This window comes from Thermobia domestica, chromosome 3 (assembly GCF_964235325.1).
Source record: "Thermobia domestica chromosome 3, izTheDome1.hap1.1, whole genome shotgun sequence".
NCBI classification, from domain to species: domain Eukaryota; kingdom Metazoa; phylum Arthropoda; class Insecta; order Zygentoma; family Lepismatidae; genus Thermobia; species Thermobia domestica.
The window spans coordinates 282,156,071-282,173,370 of NC_137456.1; the positions used below are offsets into that span (position 1 = coordinate 282,156,071).

The 17,300-nt window shown below is 38.6% G+C and overlaps 1 protein-coding gene across 1 annotated transcript in view; it reads left to right on the top strand.

Annotated features, from left to right (window-relative positions):
- LOC145681094 (G1/S-specific cyclin-D2-like) overlaps positions 1 to 17,300 on the top strand; it is a 45,384-nt gene that overhangs the window by 12,746 nt on the left and 15,338 nt on the right. Inside the window, exon 3 of the mRNA XM_081752488.1 lies at positions 11,311 to 11,473. Coding sequence (XP_081608614.1) covers positions 11,311 to 11,473 — 163 coding nt within the window. The remainder of the gene's footprint in view (positions 1 to 11,310; positions 11,474 to 17,300) is intronic.

A 17,300-nucleotide genomic window follows, 5' to 3' on the forward strand; every position in this document is an offset into this window, starting at 1 on the left:
TAACCAACCACTACACCAATGAAAGGGCTAAGGCATATTTGAATAATGAAAAGGCCATTAGAATATTATGACAGAGCTGTACGACTTTAGCTACGCATCATAGAGATGCATCCTCGTAAACCAGTGTCAAACTGTTGTCCATCTTGCAAATTTTCCTTATTACTGGTGTGCATGTTCAGTAAAGAATATTTCGAAACCTTTGGTAATGGAATTCAGGAGTACAGGGATTCCTCCCTTGTAAACTGTTATTCTTACCATTCTCAAATGATAGCTGAGGATTCATTAAGATGAAGAAGTTTCAATATGGCTAACAAATAAATATACCCTTTGAGGCTGAAAATCTTTGTTTTGTTGACAAAGAAAAATAGGAGAAACATTATTTTTAGAAGAGGAGGCAAAAAGAACTTTTGAAATATTAATACCCAATAACTTTTGTGCGAATGTTTTGCTCAGCTATTGTGTGTAGCTTTTCCATTCGTGAAAAGGGGAGGAAGGTTCTGCGGTCGAAGAAGTAGGTGGTTGATTCTTTCCTTACGAATGGAGGAGGGGAGGCACCTGTTCCTTCCACTTCACAACTAAAGAATTTTTCCTGTTTTTGTTTTCGGCTTGTTCTTTGTTCGTCTGGAGATTCCTGTGGAGCTATCTTGGAACAAGTGCTAGTGACCACCAATAAATAGAACTGGAAGATGACCCCGTGATAGTGGAAGGAAATCTTGCCTTGTATTTTCTATTCTCTACCTCGTGGAGGGTCAATGCCAAATAGTGGAAAGAAGGTGGTTCTGGAATGTTGAGGCGTGGGCTATATACTTTTTTTTGGTCTTCTAGAAGCAGTGTGGCTATCCCTACAATCGTGATAATTCCTCTATCGTATTGCATTGTCCATTATGATGTAGGAAAACGTATATTCCGTGTTTCATGATCATCGGCGCATGCCTACCGTATTCTCGTGAGTTTCGAGGAAATTGAGGAGCTAGAAGTAGCAAATTTTAGCCTAAAAAGTTCGGTGGTGGAAGCCAATTTCACGTTATCGCGATGAAAGTCTTCTGGCCGGTCTTAGCGTTTCATTGAAGAGCAGCTTTTAAGTATAATGTATCGTCCAATAACGGTAAACCATAAGGAAGGATAATGTATGGTCTGATTCTTTCTTCCTATTACATGGCTAGTTTTTTCATTAGATTGTATTTAATTTTGGAAATTATCAATATATAGTAGAATCGATAGGTCAGGTAAAAAGTGAGTCGAAGCGCTGTTGCAAATTCATTCAGGAGACCATATTTCCGATTTCGAAAATGAACTTTTTGCGCGGGGGTGGGGCTATACTATACCAGTAATTGAGCAAGGAACGAATACGGAAATTAGGCATATGAGCTGATAAAATCTCTGTGTGTGGAAAAAAAAAAAGAGGTATGCTCTGTAACTGAGACGCTACTGAAAATAGAGGAAACATAAGAATGCCGAGAAATAATCTTACCTGCATTTAACCATCACAGGTTCTTTACCTGTTATGTAACCAAAGTGCCCGTCTCATCAGTTGTATAACCAGTGGCGGATCTAGCTCTGGACCGGGGGGCTTAGACTCCCACAGTTTTTTGAATTACAAAGTAATTTAAACTGTTATTTATATATTTTTCAAAGTTTATAGTAAACTCATGATGTACTTATGGTCTGGGTTTTGGTTGCCCCCCGTGTTTACGTTCTAGATCCTTCTCTGTGAATAAAATGATTCTTTTAAAACCAGCGTTCGCCAATTCTTTTTCTTGTTTAATCTATTCTCTCTAATGTTTAATAATTTAAGTAGGTGGTATACTAAAGTGAAGCAATAATAATGATAATAATTATCTATATCTTGAGACCAATAGAATATATAAATCTATTTATATATTCACCCATTCATTTCTGCGTGAAGACTTCCCAAGAATGTGTTGTGCCTTGACAGGGTCAAAAATTTCCAAAGAATTTCACCTGTGGGGAAACAACAAACAAAGAATAGAGGACATTACGGTACTTCTAGATAAAAAGTTTTGTGTTTGGTAACACTGTAGAAAGAAGTGAGAGCTAGTTTCGTTGGACCCCTATGCGAGCTGCCAGATCCTCTCAAATGAATTTCCCCACTAACAATAGGGAAATAAACCATCATCGGGCAAGGGAATTTATGATCATTGAACACTCAACATTCTCTCAATCAGAGCTGCAAAAGGTACCGACGAAGTTCATTCTTCCCCTTCTCCTGCCTTTTTCTTCGTAGAAGTGATTGCTTTGGGAAGGTAGACAAGAAGGTACCTACAAGAAGGCGGGGATCCATTCAGAAAAACAGACAGCCCCAAAAAGTGAAGTTGAAGGAGGGTTTTTTGCAACTTAAAAATTACGTTGTTGATGTTTTTCGAAGAACTACATTTAATTCTATTTTCCAGGAATTCTTTTTCTACTTTGTTGAGTAAGGTTGTAAAGCAAATTGACTTTTAGTTGCAATGCAATATGCTGGAATAACATCTTTTTGAGTTATGTTGGGACAATTGACTGTAAAACGATTGCTAACTTTATCGTGAAAACAAGAAATGTGTTCCCTTTTTCTCACAACGAAACATTCTTTAGTAAAGTTGCGGAGACAAACTGGAATATTTGATTCCGTATTTATTTAAACGAAGGATCTTATAATAAAATTATTTATAGCTCTCTTTTATAGGGCTTGAAATGGTCTAGCTTTGGTGTTCCTTAGCTCAGGGGTGAAAGTGTGGGGGAACGCCTTCCCTCCCCCTTCAAAAAGTATGTAAGGCGTTCCCCCAGTTCTTAAAAAATTAGAATGGGCAAAGATAGGCTGGGGGGACGGCGTGACGTCATATCGCTACCTACCGTCCCCCTTCCTTTTCAGATCCACTTTTACCCCTGCCTTGGCTGCTGGATCTGCTAAGTTCGTAGTAGTTGCAAACATGTACAAGATAATCATATATTTGTTTTCAATACTTGCTGTAGCTTAGAAATGTAGGCGACTAGCCTCGAAACGATGTTATAAGACGTATCGTCGGCACTATTTCTGACTCCTTTGCAATCAGATTGAAGTAACTTTTTAAAAAAATATAACATAATGTGGGAACCTCGACAAGATCACGCGCATAGTGTTCGTCCACCACAAAGTCCACTTGGCACGAGCTGGGATCGAACCAGGAACCCCACATACAAAGGGTGAGCGATCTATCATTTAGCCACTGCAGTCCAAGGGAATGCAAAGTATGTAGAGTTCGCGAAGTGGAGCGCCAGGTAAACAAGGTTGAGAACCACTGAATTAGGGAGACATGCAATTTTTGAGTAGCCTAATTACAACCTCGTTATAGTAACATTCGCTTGCATACATGAGTTAGTTAATACGCTCCTATTATAAGACACCCTGAATTCTTATATTGACAAACTTTAGATCGTTGACATAGATTAGTTTACGTATGCAGGTTCATAGAACTTCCGGAAAATTAACTTGTCTTGGTTTCAGTCCAACGCCTGTTCTTGCTATTGCGCTTTCCCGCGTCCCATGCCACGGGAATTTCCCGGCCACGGTATCTTTCCTCGTGCTTACTTGAGCATAGATAAAGAAGAAAATGATTAGATTGTGTTCTTTGTCGACTGAATGAGCGCCAATTTATTTTATAATGCACTTTTATTTATTTTCAGTTTTTTCTTTGTTATCGGGTATATTCCTCCATTGGGGATTATTACTGTTACTATTATTATTATTATTATTATTATTATTATTATTATTATTATTATTATTATATTTAACTACGTAGCCAAACCTTATTACGGAATTGACAATATTCTCTTAGGGGTTCTTAGTTAAGCACACAATACCTAGCCAGTAGGACATTTCGAATTCTTGCAAATTACGCTACAACAATGAATAATTGTGTATGAATGCTAGTTTTGGAAAGTAAGCTCTTTACATTGCGTAGCAACAAAATGGGTATTCATGTAGGTAGTTCTTTCATGTAGAAGGGAAATCTAAGTTCAACAACAACTCTCCCAGATTGGGATGACCAATTCCGGAATTTTTACTTTCCAGAATCTGGAAAGTAAAATCGGAAGAATTTCGGAAAATTCCGGAATTCTCTGAATTCCGGAAAATTTTGGACTTCCTTATTCCCGGATTTGATTTCTAACAAAAGATCTGTCGTTCCACAATACGGTAAGCGTTCTTTAATCATTTTATCAGTAGGTCTCGTCTCATATAGCCTCGCTGCTGAAAGGGACGTTAAACGAAAATCAACTCAACTTAATTCAACGTTCAATAATCCGGCATAACTGTGATTCCGAACGTGTTGAATTAAAACAGCGCTTACTGTAGTTTGTTCACTGAGTGGCTTTAGTTCTTTTTGTGATAATATAGTTTTCTGCGTTATGCATACTAGCACAGACAGTGGGCTACTGTAAGTTAGCAAACTGTCAACGGAGCCCTTACGAAGCAGTAGAATTGCGATTGGGAATACAATGTTGAAACTGTTGGATGAATTACGGCAAATTTTTGGCTGGCTAACACACACACACGCACACACTAAACTAGTAGTACCAAAACTTTTTAACTTACGCCCACGACATCGCGACACTTTTTAAAAAAAATAATATAAATTATAATAGTGGCGTATGCAGAGTTTCGTCAAGGGAGACTCAAGTACTTGTTTAATTTCTTAAATAGTGTTTATTTTCCATTATCTTGCTCAAGAGAGTTAAAATCCCGAAACCTTCCTCGCGTACTCGTGATAGTAGAAACACAAATAAACCACTTTTCGTATCAGCAATAAAACTACCAAAAGAGCATTCAAGTGACGTACAGAACTGTTAATAAGCCTGATTTTTTACACCGTTACAAATAGGCACCTGGTATTGTCACCAGGAGACACAAGGAGGATTGACTTGTATTTTCCTTCATTAATGTCATCTGTAGCTCTTGTCCTTTAAGGAAAAAAGTTGGTTTTGTGTGTGTGCGAATTATATATTGCACCGAGTTGTCATTTAACGTATCATTTTGAATGAATTAAAACTAGAGGTGAAGTAACTAAATGTTATTTACGTGCTTACTAAGATATGTCGGAACACATTCTTGTCTGTAGATATGAAAAGAAAAGAAGTACCAGACATGTAAGTGAACTTGCTTAAACAAACACTTATCCAAAAGAACTGGCGACGACAAGCTTGACAAAGTTAAGTTTATCTGAGGGTATGTGTGTGAGGATTATGTATGATGCATGTGAGATCAAATATACCTACTACCCGTATCAGCATTGTTTTGCTGGAATCGATTCAAGGAAGTGAAATAGGTTTGGAAGGATTTTGCTAAAATAATGCACATATTTGTTTTTCCCAGGGCCTTGCAGCAGACGGAACGTAAGTGTAAGATAAAATGTTCAGAACCTTCTTTGTTAGTATGACACACGTGGCGTATGTAACAAGATTATTTACATTTTGCTCAACCCTTTCCAGCTGTTCGAGGAATTTTAAAAGTTTCGATAAGATAATCCACACATAATAGATGCCTGTGAATTCAATGACTACATGTTAGTTAAATAAAAAAAAGTTATAATTCGATGTTACGTAATGTACTGATATGTGAAGTTTGGCCGGAGAAAGTTAATGTTCTTATTATGCTTTCTCTCAGATTGCCACAACAAGGCAGTTCTGAATGAATGAACACGGAAGGCTCTTATTAAATATAAGTTTGTTTTGGAACGTTTACAGTTAGTTATAGATATGATTGCACATTCTTGTTCGGAAAGTTTACTTTTCTGTAATGTCATCCTTGAGGGCAAGTAAGAGCAATCATTTGACAATTGGCTATTGGATGGTTCCCAAAATACCATGTGTCGATTTTAACGAGTCCCCTTGCAGCTGTCCTCTTAATTTGCGACGTTGAGGAAAATTTCCACGTGCTTTTTCTTTTAAAGGGAATGATTCATTATTTCAGCAATGTTGTCTTAGATGACCAGTACTAAATGAAGTGATAAGTAGGTTGTCAGGCATGTCTATTTCTGGAATGAGGTAAAGGAATTTGAGCTATGGTGCAATTGATTCCGCAAATAAACTATTGTTGTTAAGTCAAATTATCCCAACAATTTGGTGGGGGAATTGATCTGTAGCCTGTTTGGGTCTGGAACGTATTGAAATGATGACGTTGGTGTCCAACGTTAATTTGAAACTATAAAATGATAAAGCTTCATAGGTTAATCATTTTGTTATACGCTGCCGGTTAGCGCAGGGCCCTTGATGGGAGGATTTCCTGGTTCAGTTCTTGGTGGGATCTCCTGTTGTTCGGATTATTCCACGTCTAATTTAGCCTTGATGCTGAAAGGACAGTTGAACTCTAGAACGAGTTATCAAATTTGAAATTCTGAAATTAACAAAATTAGTGACATTTCGACTAATTTGAATTTGTTGTGCTTTGGCTCAACTACTAGAGACCGTAAGACTATTTTAGGGTCGAGTTGAGCCTAATACTTCAAATTCTTGAGTCGGGCTTGAATAATTTCGAAACTGCACAGATCTCAAATCTGTTAAGGACTCATTGAAATTTCGTAACTTCATTTAACGATTGGTGACCAGTCGTGAGCGAACGTAATGCCGTTAATACAATCTAATAGTGATGGCGCGGGAGACCCGGGTTGGACTCCCGGCAGGGGCTTATATGGTTCGAATCCCACGTTAAGCTGCTGTAGGTCCACGTCTCATATAGCCTCGCTGCTGAAATGGACGCTAAACACAAATCTGTCCATCCAACCAACGATCTAATAGTGAGATTGCAATAATAAAACTCTCCAAGGAATAGTCTCTCTAATCATGTGTGTATTTAGTAATGTACGTAGTTTCCTAACGGGGATCCTCAAGCGCTTAATTTCATTTCGTTTTAGGAGAAGCATGAATTTTGTATTTATTGTAATATAGTAAATGTTTATTTTTCCTCAACACCTTCAGTGGCGGATCTAGAAAATAAACTGGGGAGAACGAGAACCCAGACTATCACAGGTATATCGTGGGTTTTGTATAAACTTTCAAAAATATATAAATAATAGCTTAAATTATTTTCGTTACTCGAACTAGGGGCCTAGGCCCCCCGACCTGGGACTAGATCCGCCACTTTAATAAGCCCTCCTTTTGCTTATGCCATTACAAGTTTTCATATATTTGATTATAGAAAACTTGCATGAGAAAAAGACGTATGAAATCATTATAATACAGATCTTGTGAAAATGGCACGATGATTGGCAACCAACGATCATTTCTGATTTTTTTTTTTTTTTTTTTTTTTTTTTTTTTTTTTTAACAGGAAGGAATTTGCTGAGGCATTGATTTGAATTGAATACCATTACTTTTTTTCTTTTCTTCTGTGCGAATCGTATTTCAGTATCAAGTACAGTCAAAAGTAGTCAGACGGTGATTTTTCTTTCTTTTTTCTCCATTTGAAAGAAAGAGATTGTCAAGTAGGCGTTTTTAATTGTAATGAGTGGTCAGTTGGCAGACGAGCTTTTTTTCCAAGGTTGGTTCCGCCCACGATTTATTTCGCCACACTTCTTTGTCCCGGCGGTCAGTTCTTAGTTGTTTTCTTTTTCTTTTCTTTCTTTAATTTTATCCGAGGTCAAGTAGCCTTAGAGGGTGAGGAGCTAAACAAGCAAAGAGGGAAATTCTGGTATTTCTCATTGACTACATAGTAAAATAAATAAATAAATAAATACTTATTTAGTATAAGTCAATGAATCAGTGGTGTAAGGGTGGGCCCAGGAGGCAGAACTTAACCTAGTACTAGACAAAGTTAGTACCGTAACCACAAGGAAGGGAATTCAGAGGATATCGATTTCCCAAAGCCTAAAATATAATAGTGTACAGTTTGCACTTACTAAATTGAATATGTCTATCCCCTCCCTTAACCATCAATTCAGGTCGGAAGTGGTTCATACTGTTTCGGATTTTAACCTTTATCGCCATAGAACAGAAACAATAAGGGATAGCAACTAATGTCTTTTTGATATTATTCAGCGTCTGAGGAGCATGTTGACCTATGCGAAAATACGGTCCTGGTTATTCCTAAACATCAGGGGCCGTATTCAGTCATTTTTGCGTGTTATTAGCGTCATACTGAGGACCTGACTACTGCATGAAACATGCTAATCGAACTCTTTAGTATGGCGCTAATCACGCGTCAGAACGACTCTAAATACAGTCGCAGATGTTTCAACTCATGAGAGCACGAGTCCTTTAAGTGGATAGTGAGCCCCTAATGAGGCTGGTGAGAGCGAGTAGAAACCTCAATGATGGCAACGGGATTCTAATCCGGAACCTCCCAGTCTTGAAACGAGTACTTGATCCGCTAGACTACGTTAACTGAATAACTTCATACTCCTGCAAACTAGCAGTCTTGTTTCTGGTATGGAAAATAACGTACTGTTGTTGATTGGAGAGCTTCTAGGGGGGGGGGGCGGAAAATGTTTGAATAAGGCGATTGATTGGTTGGTTAGTTTTATTTATGTATTTGAAACATGGACTTAACAATTTAAGGTGGTATCTGACGGGCAGCGGAGGGAAAGGGAGGGCAATTGCCCCTTCTGAATTTTCGAAAGGAGTTCAGGTCTTTGTAGTGCACATCAAAACATGTTAGATTTTCTTACCCAATACAGTATTTAACATATTTACTGTATTTAATAAGGTTATGCAATGTGCATGAATAATAATTTCACATGAAGATTATGTGCATCAAAACCAAACCCCTTGGCGTAATAGGCCTGAGCTCCATGCCATCTGTCAGCGACGGGCTGAACTATGTCAAGCCTAGCGACAAGCATGTCAGCGCCCTGCCACTAACCGGCGTATCGGGAGCTTTGTAGACCTAGTGGCCGTCACGTCTTTCATTCACTTGACTCCCCAGTTTGCCTCACGACGCTGGGTGGACGCCAAAAATTGGGAAGCACCGGTTGGGATCGAACCCGGGACCACGTGGATGTAAGTCCAATGCTCTAACCACTAGAGTACGGTGTGGTTAGTGCATTATGTTCATCATAGGTGTGTATATTCACAATTTTGTGTGTGTATTTGTCTTTTATCTCCTGGTGTTTGTGACCATTGGCCTATTTACTTCCACCGGTAGTTTGTATTGATTGTTGCCAAAGCTTAAAAATTAATGGACTTATGATTCAATAGTATGTAATGTGAAAGTTAAATTTAATTACACATCGGTTAATATCTCTCGATGCTGAAAACGAACTGATAAAAGATTTCTTGTGCGATAGAAAGAGAAAAATGGGTGCGGTGACCTTAGTAAGAATAGTGTTTCGTCTACAGGTATTGTAACTTAACGTGTAGGTGGGTTCTCACGTGCAAACCTCCTGACGATTTGCTGTGGTGTTTGCATAACTCCGCTTATTTTTTTTTTCATTTCTTTTATTATTGGTACTCTTTGAAGAAAGAAAAATAACGCAAATAAACCTATTGAAGCAAAGGAAAACTACATACCAATATGTAATAAAAGGTTTCGGATCGCTTTTCGTTGTTGTTAGCCAAGACTCACTCATATGATTCCACATACAGTCACATGGCATGTGTTCTAAGGAAGGAAACATGCTAAACAATCTTGGTGGCTCTATATTTCACTTTTTGTTCTTAGTACTCGTTGTGGTTCAAGCATAAGTAAAGCAGAGAGTGTGTAACGCGGCAAAATTAACTTTCTTTTATGTGTGCAATTTTGTTTTGCTGTTAGCTACCACGTAATAAATACCATCAGTGCCCAATAGATCTCCATGATTCATGATGCACTTCCGCTAAATTTCTCTACTTGCATACCTTCCCGAAACGAGTAGGGTTGCCAACCGGCCGGTTTTTCACCGTCCTGACCGGAAATATTGGTATTATTTTGATTAAATCCGATGACCGGTACAAACTTCTTACCAGCCCCTTTATGACCGTTTCTTTTCACATTTGTATCTAGTTCGAAGTATAGATTTAAAAAGTAACTTTCACTCTGTAAATAGAAAACTGTCACCTTTCACCATGTATCAACGATTAATATATTTTGTTCATCTGTTTAGATAATTTTAAAGAAATGACATGGACTGTATCAGGGAAAATTTTAAATTTACTTGTAAGGAATTTTATACATTTATTGACAGTGAAAAGGACTTCTTGAATCAATTTTTAAAAGTATAAGTTTAAAGAATAAATTTCACTTTCCAAATCCAAAATTTACGAGATGAGAATTCAGGCCATCTTGTCTCGAAAATATGTCATGAAAAGATTTTTTGTCTCGTATCTTTTCATGAGAATTTTCCTAGTTGTTTATGTAACCCTAGTTTTGACCCCCCCCCCTACCGTACAGCTTTTAAAAATCTTTTGTTTGTTTAAATTAGACGGTTTTCAAATAAATTCTTAGTTGCTAAATTTTCAAATATATTCTTCTCGACTCTCATAAAATTTGAACAACACATCGTAGCCTTCCAGACGACTATACTCTGGAGAGCAGAAAAATGAGTGTGTGTGCTGATTGACCATCCATTAACCAAAACTTAAGCCTACATCTGCCGTAAGGCTATGAAGTTCATAGGTGATCGATAAACGGTGGTATTTTTAGTTGTGGACTCTCGCCTGGCAAACAGACTTGTTGATTGGCTTACTGTTTTATAAAATTGTTAGCTCCCAGTTGTAGGCAAACCACTGAAATTCGTACGCTTCCGCCCGCATCGGCTTGGCACCAGGTGCACTAGACCCGAATTTGATTCCCAGTGGGAACTCATGTGATTTCATCTTAAAACCAGTGGGTCTTCTTGTGTCGGCTCGCTTCTGAAAAGGAACGCTGAACTTCAACCAACAACAGCAGCAGCACTTATCACGCTTCTACATTGGCAGTGAAGTTACAGGAAAGTCAAGTGCTTAAGACACTGTCAAATAATATGTGTAAATCACATTGCAATCTTTTGTCTCGGGAGTTCCCAATAAGTTTTATAAAGCTGAACCTATTATGTAGTTTGCAAGGTGTTGAGATTTCTTCCTTACCTTCCGCGTTAGCATTTTGTAAAATCTTAAAACTTACGTTTGACTAAATTCTTGAGACTGTCTTTATTTACACTTAATACGACATACGTATTTAGAACATAATATGACAGGGTTTGTAGCCAGGGTAAAGATCTGGCTACGACAGTTGCCTTCAAGATTATCCCAGTGTTGATATTAAGCAGCGAATGCAGATATTTGTATATCATCTTCGTTTTATTTTAAAACCATAGCAAATGCATGTGGGAGCCAGTATGAATACAAGTACATGGAATGACGAAGCGTTTTCTTTTGTACTTGCAGATGTGGGAGCTGTTAGTATTGTCAAAATTGAAATGGGATTTGTCAGCGGTGACGCCTCAGGATTTTCTCGACCATATCCTTCACAGGCTGCAAATCGACGAAGCGTGGGATTGTAGGATGGTGCGAAGGCATGCTCAGACTTTCATCGCTCTTTGTGCGAGAGGTAAGTACACAAACACTTTCCTTTATGCATTTACGTATTAGGTGTGACGATAATGTATTGAAAAGCGAACCCAGTGTATTTTAATATGCAAATCAAGGTTGTGAGTGTTTGCGTGGTGGTTTCGCATCCGAATTCTTCTTGCTGCCAATAATTAAAACTTTTGTCAATGGCAGCAGATATTGTGGTCGGCGCTCAAGCTAGAACAATGGGATAGCGGCTCGCAGCGATCGCAAGTAGGACTGTGCGATATCCAGATTTAAATCTAAAATATATATTAACAAAATATCGAAGCTTTATGTAAAATATTGAAATCTTGAATCAATATATCGAAATATTAAAAATTCGAAATATCAAATACTAAAACATTAAAGTTTCGAAAATTATTGAAATTTCGGATATAAAATTATCGGAAGTCGAACCTTAATATTTCTGATATTGATATTTCAAATGTATCTTGTGTTCGCGGTTAGTCCCATTTCTTCCCAACTTCTTGATTCCACTAATTACTTCGCCATTTATTTCTGTTTATCTAATTGCTGCTGCTTTGCCGACTGGCATTAAGTCAGTGCTTTTTGTGCACATAATCCGAAATCCTGAGTTCAGTTCCGATAGAGGAATGTGGTTTGGATGCCTTATTCAACTCTGGGTACACGTCTCGTATAGCTTCATTGTTAAATGAGACGTGCTATGCTGTCAAGAAGACGCGGAGGGCCCTCCAAAAGAAGTTGAAACGGAAATAGTTTTTGCTCGTTTAAAAAAATAAGTGTGTGTAAAGGAAACAACTGGTAGTAGATTGCAATCTAAAAAGTGAATTAATCCGATAAACAGAACTAAATTTAGAAAAGCTGGGTGATCGGCTGCTACTATTTTTTTTCTTTCTTTGTGTGTGTCTGCACAAAATGTTTTCGTCTGAACTGAACTCGTTACCAAAAGCTGTCGTCAACACAAAGCTGACTGGTGCGTTCTCAGTGGTTACTGCTAGCTGACAGTGTATTTCTTTTTTCTTTTCTTTTTTTTCTTTTCTTTTCTTTCTTTTTTTTTATCATTGTAGTTGACGAAGTCTAGCGTTCCCACGATCAGCAATTCAGCAGCGGTTGCCAACAGTGTCACACACAGATTCAAATGAGTGAAATCATAAATAAATTCGTGTTTGCATAGAATGATGAACCAAAGACACATATAGGAGAGAACCTGTTACATAAATCGTTTGAAGTTGGATCACTTTCGCTGAAAGATAAATCACAGTGCGGTAGAAAAAGAACTTCTGAGAGACCGATTCAGGACTCCTTGTTTTACAAAATCTTAAGGATGGGTTACTTATCAATTTCAAGGAGTTTGTGGGGGCAATGGGTTTATTGAACAATGGGATACCAATTTTTATTTCATAATTAGGCATTCTAGAGTTTAGTGATTATTTCACGGCTAGCCTGGGGAAAATTCCCCTCCCCTAAGTTACAAAATCCCCTCGGAGCCACATCTACCTACGTCCACGCTGAATGTTACTAATTTCATAGTACTTTTTTTTTTTCACTCCCGGTGTATTGACAGTCCCTCAGTTCTAAAATCATCATTGTCTGGATTTGGTTCCCCATCCCAAATAGGTTTGTCAGGGGCCACGGTGGCTGTAGTAGAGCATTCACCATGGGCGGAGTTATGGGGGGCATTGCCCCCAACTTTTTGACAAAAAATAAAAATGCCATCTATAAGATGGCCACTTACCAAGACCTCCGATACCGACCAAAAGGTCTGCCCCCAGCAGACAATCCTTAGCTCCGCCTATGGCGTTCATTTTTGGTTCATGGGATCCTTGGTTCGATCACAGCTCGCGCCAAGTGATCCTTGTGGTGGGCAAACACCGTGTGTGTGTGGGTTCTCCCGTTTCCTACCACTTTCTTCATTCATTCTCATAATCACAGTTTCTTTTAGTTTATCCGGCATAACCGTGGGACGTAAAATTTAAACATTTCATTTCCGAATAGGTTTGTCGAATATGTCCGAAACGCTTAAGTTTTTCTTTACATTCTTTTTTCATGAGACAAAAAGAATATTATAAACGCAGAAAAAAAGTAATACACTTGAAAGTATAAAAGTGAATAGCTACCTGATATAATTAATAAGCAAATTTTGTGCAGTTACTAAAAATTCCGACTGAATCGTCTAGAAGCAAAAAACCTGACATCTGTAGACTTGCACGTAGTCTGTCTCTGGGATTTCGTGTTTGTTCTGAATGACTTAGAAGATTCTTGGAGGGGTTTGAGAATGGCCTTGTGAAGGTCTTATATGAAGCTTAAGTGAAGCAGGTGGATCTCAAACCACCTGACTTCATCCGCCATTGCACCTGCTACTACTACTTCTCATTTCCGGAACTGAAAGTTCTCCCTGTAAATGTTGTCTTTTAGCGTTCAATAACCCCGAACATCTTGTCTTCATTCATTAATACAGGAAGTATTTCTACAATAAATAAATTATATACATACACAAATAAATCATTCAAAAGTAGTTTTTCAGTGAGTCAAAGAACGTTTTTTTTTTTTTTTTTAATGTAATAAGTAACTAATGGGGAACATTAGTGGTTAGTGTTGGACTCGTATCTGCAGCGTGGTCTCGGGATTCTTCCCAATTTTCGGCGTCCACGCAGCGTTGTGAGGCAGACTGGGGAGTCGTGAAAAGACGATGTGACGGCCACTACGTGTAGAAAACTCGTGATGCGCCTATTAGGGCGTCGCAGCGTGCTGACCACGTGCTCGCCGCTAGGCTAGACGTAGTTCAACCGATCGCTAGCGGATGGCGCTGGAGTAGGCTTAGGCTCACAAATGGGTCGTTACGCCAAGCGATTTGATTTTTAAGTAACTAATGATTTATAGGATCAGCTAAGTTTCAGGGCATTGCTTCTCTGTAGCTCTCCCTACCTTTCCTGCTGATCTGGAACAGAATATTTTTGCTAGCAAGTTAGTTCATAATCGGCATTTGCGAAATTGATAATCCTATCCTGTTATTGTTAGTCTGTACTCTTGCTTCCATCTATTTAACGACAATAGTCACAAAAGTACAGGAGTGTGTATAGTGAGCAACCATTGAACTGTGCAGTGATGCCACATGTCTAATAGGAATGCATGGACAAATGTTAGAGTTGAATTTGTTGCCGTAGCTATTAAGGCTTATTTTGCATTGGATGTTAAATTTATGGGTTCTCTACTATAAAGCCATATCGAACCAAGGACACCTCTCACCAGAGGTGAACGCTAACTACCACTTAGTCACTTCACTGCCTTAATACAATTAATATTTCGTTACATTCCAAAAATTAGGATACTAGTAATTTATCTAGATTTGTTAAAATTATTTAGATACTAGTAAGATGCGAAAATTCAACCAATTCCTTGCTTCAGGTCTAGTGAAGAATGGCGTAGAATCGGTCAGTGACACTAGAATACGATCTCATGACAGCTTCTAAGTGTTTCATTACTGAAGTATGCATTATGTGGGTGTTCTTGTATCACACTGTTGGATGATGTTGATAACCTGAGTGCCGTGTGCTTTATGTTCACGTTAAACTATAACATCCTTTCGTCTTACGAAGCTAATACCATTAAAGCATTGAAAATTACAGTTGAATGTAGATAAGGATATAGTTTTTTTTTTTTCGTGGCCCTCGGATACTTCCAGCGTAATGATTCGCATGATCACTTTTTTTTTTTTTAAATTAAATCTTTAGAGCGGGCATTGGTTAATGGCTAACTTCTTGTTTCACAATCGGAATGCGTTGGGTTCGAATCCAGTGATAGTTTATCTTGGCAGGTTTTTCCAGGCTTTTTCTGTTCTACTAAACTAATCCCTGTATGGTACTTTTCCCATAATTTATTGTTCGATGATTATTCTGTGTAAATTGACCTACAGGCTATATAAATTAATAAATGGGTGAAGCAGCCGTGCAAGTGAAGAGCGAAGAGCCTGAGTGACCTCAAGTCTGAACTCGTAGCAAGTGTGAGCCTTGAGCTAGCGTGAATTTGAGTCTAAATTGCAAACTGGCCATCCCTGGTGTGAAATCATATGTAAAGTCTACAGAATTTAGCGATTTCTTCCCCTCCACCTTAAAAACTTTCGGATATATCTTTGTATTGTTGGATTTGACAAAATTTGTAAACTTCCAGCTATTGACCATCTCGTCCAGTATTTCTTACAGGGTGGTATGTGTGGGGCCCTGCGTAGCGTAGTCGCTAACGCTCTCGGGTTCGATTCCAGGTGGGGGGGGCACTCGGGGCCGGAAAACGCTTTTTCAGACCAGCCATTCTGAATTAAGTTTTCCTGGGTTTTCCTCATTCATACCAGGCAAATACCGGGGTGGTACTTAACATATAGGTCCCAGACCACTTCATTCCTTCCCCAATCCTTTCTTCCTTCCCTATCCCCGGATAGCGTGCTCGCCGAGGGACGTCATCCCTCGAAACGTGATGGGCTAACGTGGCCATAGATGCCGAAAGCCCAGAAATATAATTCCTAATGGTGGTATGTCGCTGTAGATGGAAATTTGATTCGTGATAGTCGTACAATACTGATTTTAGATTTCCTACCGGAGATGGGGGTAGAAATTTCAGCGTGGAAGGTGAAATGTATATTGCGCAAACTTACTTTGAGCGTGACCAGATATTGTTTCTGAAAAGTTTTCGTATCCCCCCGGGCTACCTCTGTAATTATCAGTGGGGTTGTATGTGGTTCAGATAAGACTAGCTCTGTGTTTTCGTTAATGATATGATTGGTAGAACAATTAGTGTTGTAAAGTTTCGTGATGAGATACTAAACGAAGTTAAAAAAAAAAAAAAAAAAAACTTTCAGTAGAAACATACATAGGCCTACTTCTCGAAACACCATTTTCACAACATCTTTTCAAGACTAGACAGACCCAAATCTCGTAACGTGGGGAACACTAAGAGGAATAAGAGAATATAAAGATGCGTCTGGTATTAGTCCATCTTAAGACTGGTGTCACCTGGAATTGAAGCTTCAGACCTGTAAATCAAAGGTATGATTTAGAAATGAGTAGCCTTACCCATCGACTGTACAATGCCGTGAAGAGATGGGGCAAGAGGTATACATGAAGACTAAAATTTCCCAGATACAGTATATTTTACGTAACAGTGAAATGAAACATTCAACATAATGCATGCTCCAGATGTCCGTCTTCTTCCGCATTCAATGCAGAAGAAGAAAGCTATAAGGAAAAACTACCCTTGTCCTGTCCTTCCCTCTTCTCGTTCCCAGTGGCACAAGGAATCAAATGGCAGAATCCGAAATGAATAGTTGAATTGGTAATTTTCACACACCGAGCAAGCAGACGGTCTTTCCTCTTCTTCATATCGGAAGTTTCTTTTACTGTCGCACCCAAACAATGGCTTCCCTTTACCTTCTGGCTTCCTTGGTCCGCTTCCGAAGAGAGAAGACATGGGAAGATGTCAGATGTTGGTAGAGGCCTTCTGGTCTGGTCTCTCGCGTTCTTAAACACAATACAATTGAGAAGTTTCCCAGTTCTATTCTGGCCTTAGTTTTGGATCATAGTATCTTTTGTTAGCAGTTTCTTTTTCTTTCTTTTTGACATAGTGCTATCTGTACACATATTCTTTCCGTCCCTTCGTTATATAATCTCCATCCTCACGATTGGAAAGGTTTGGTACTGCTATTTCTGTTTTATAAACCTTCCCTCAAGATCGATACAATAGCATCCGAGTGTCAATTGGCTCGGTTCGATCGTTCATCTGTTTATGGCTGTATATAATATAGAAGAGCTATAAATGCTGAAGACTCCTTTGCGTCTTTGTATATCGTAAGATAT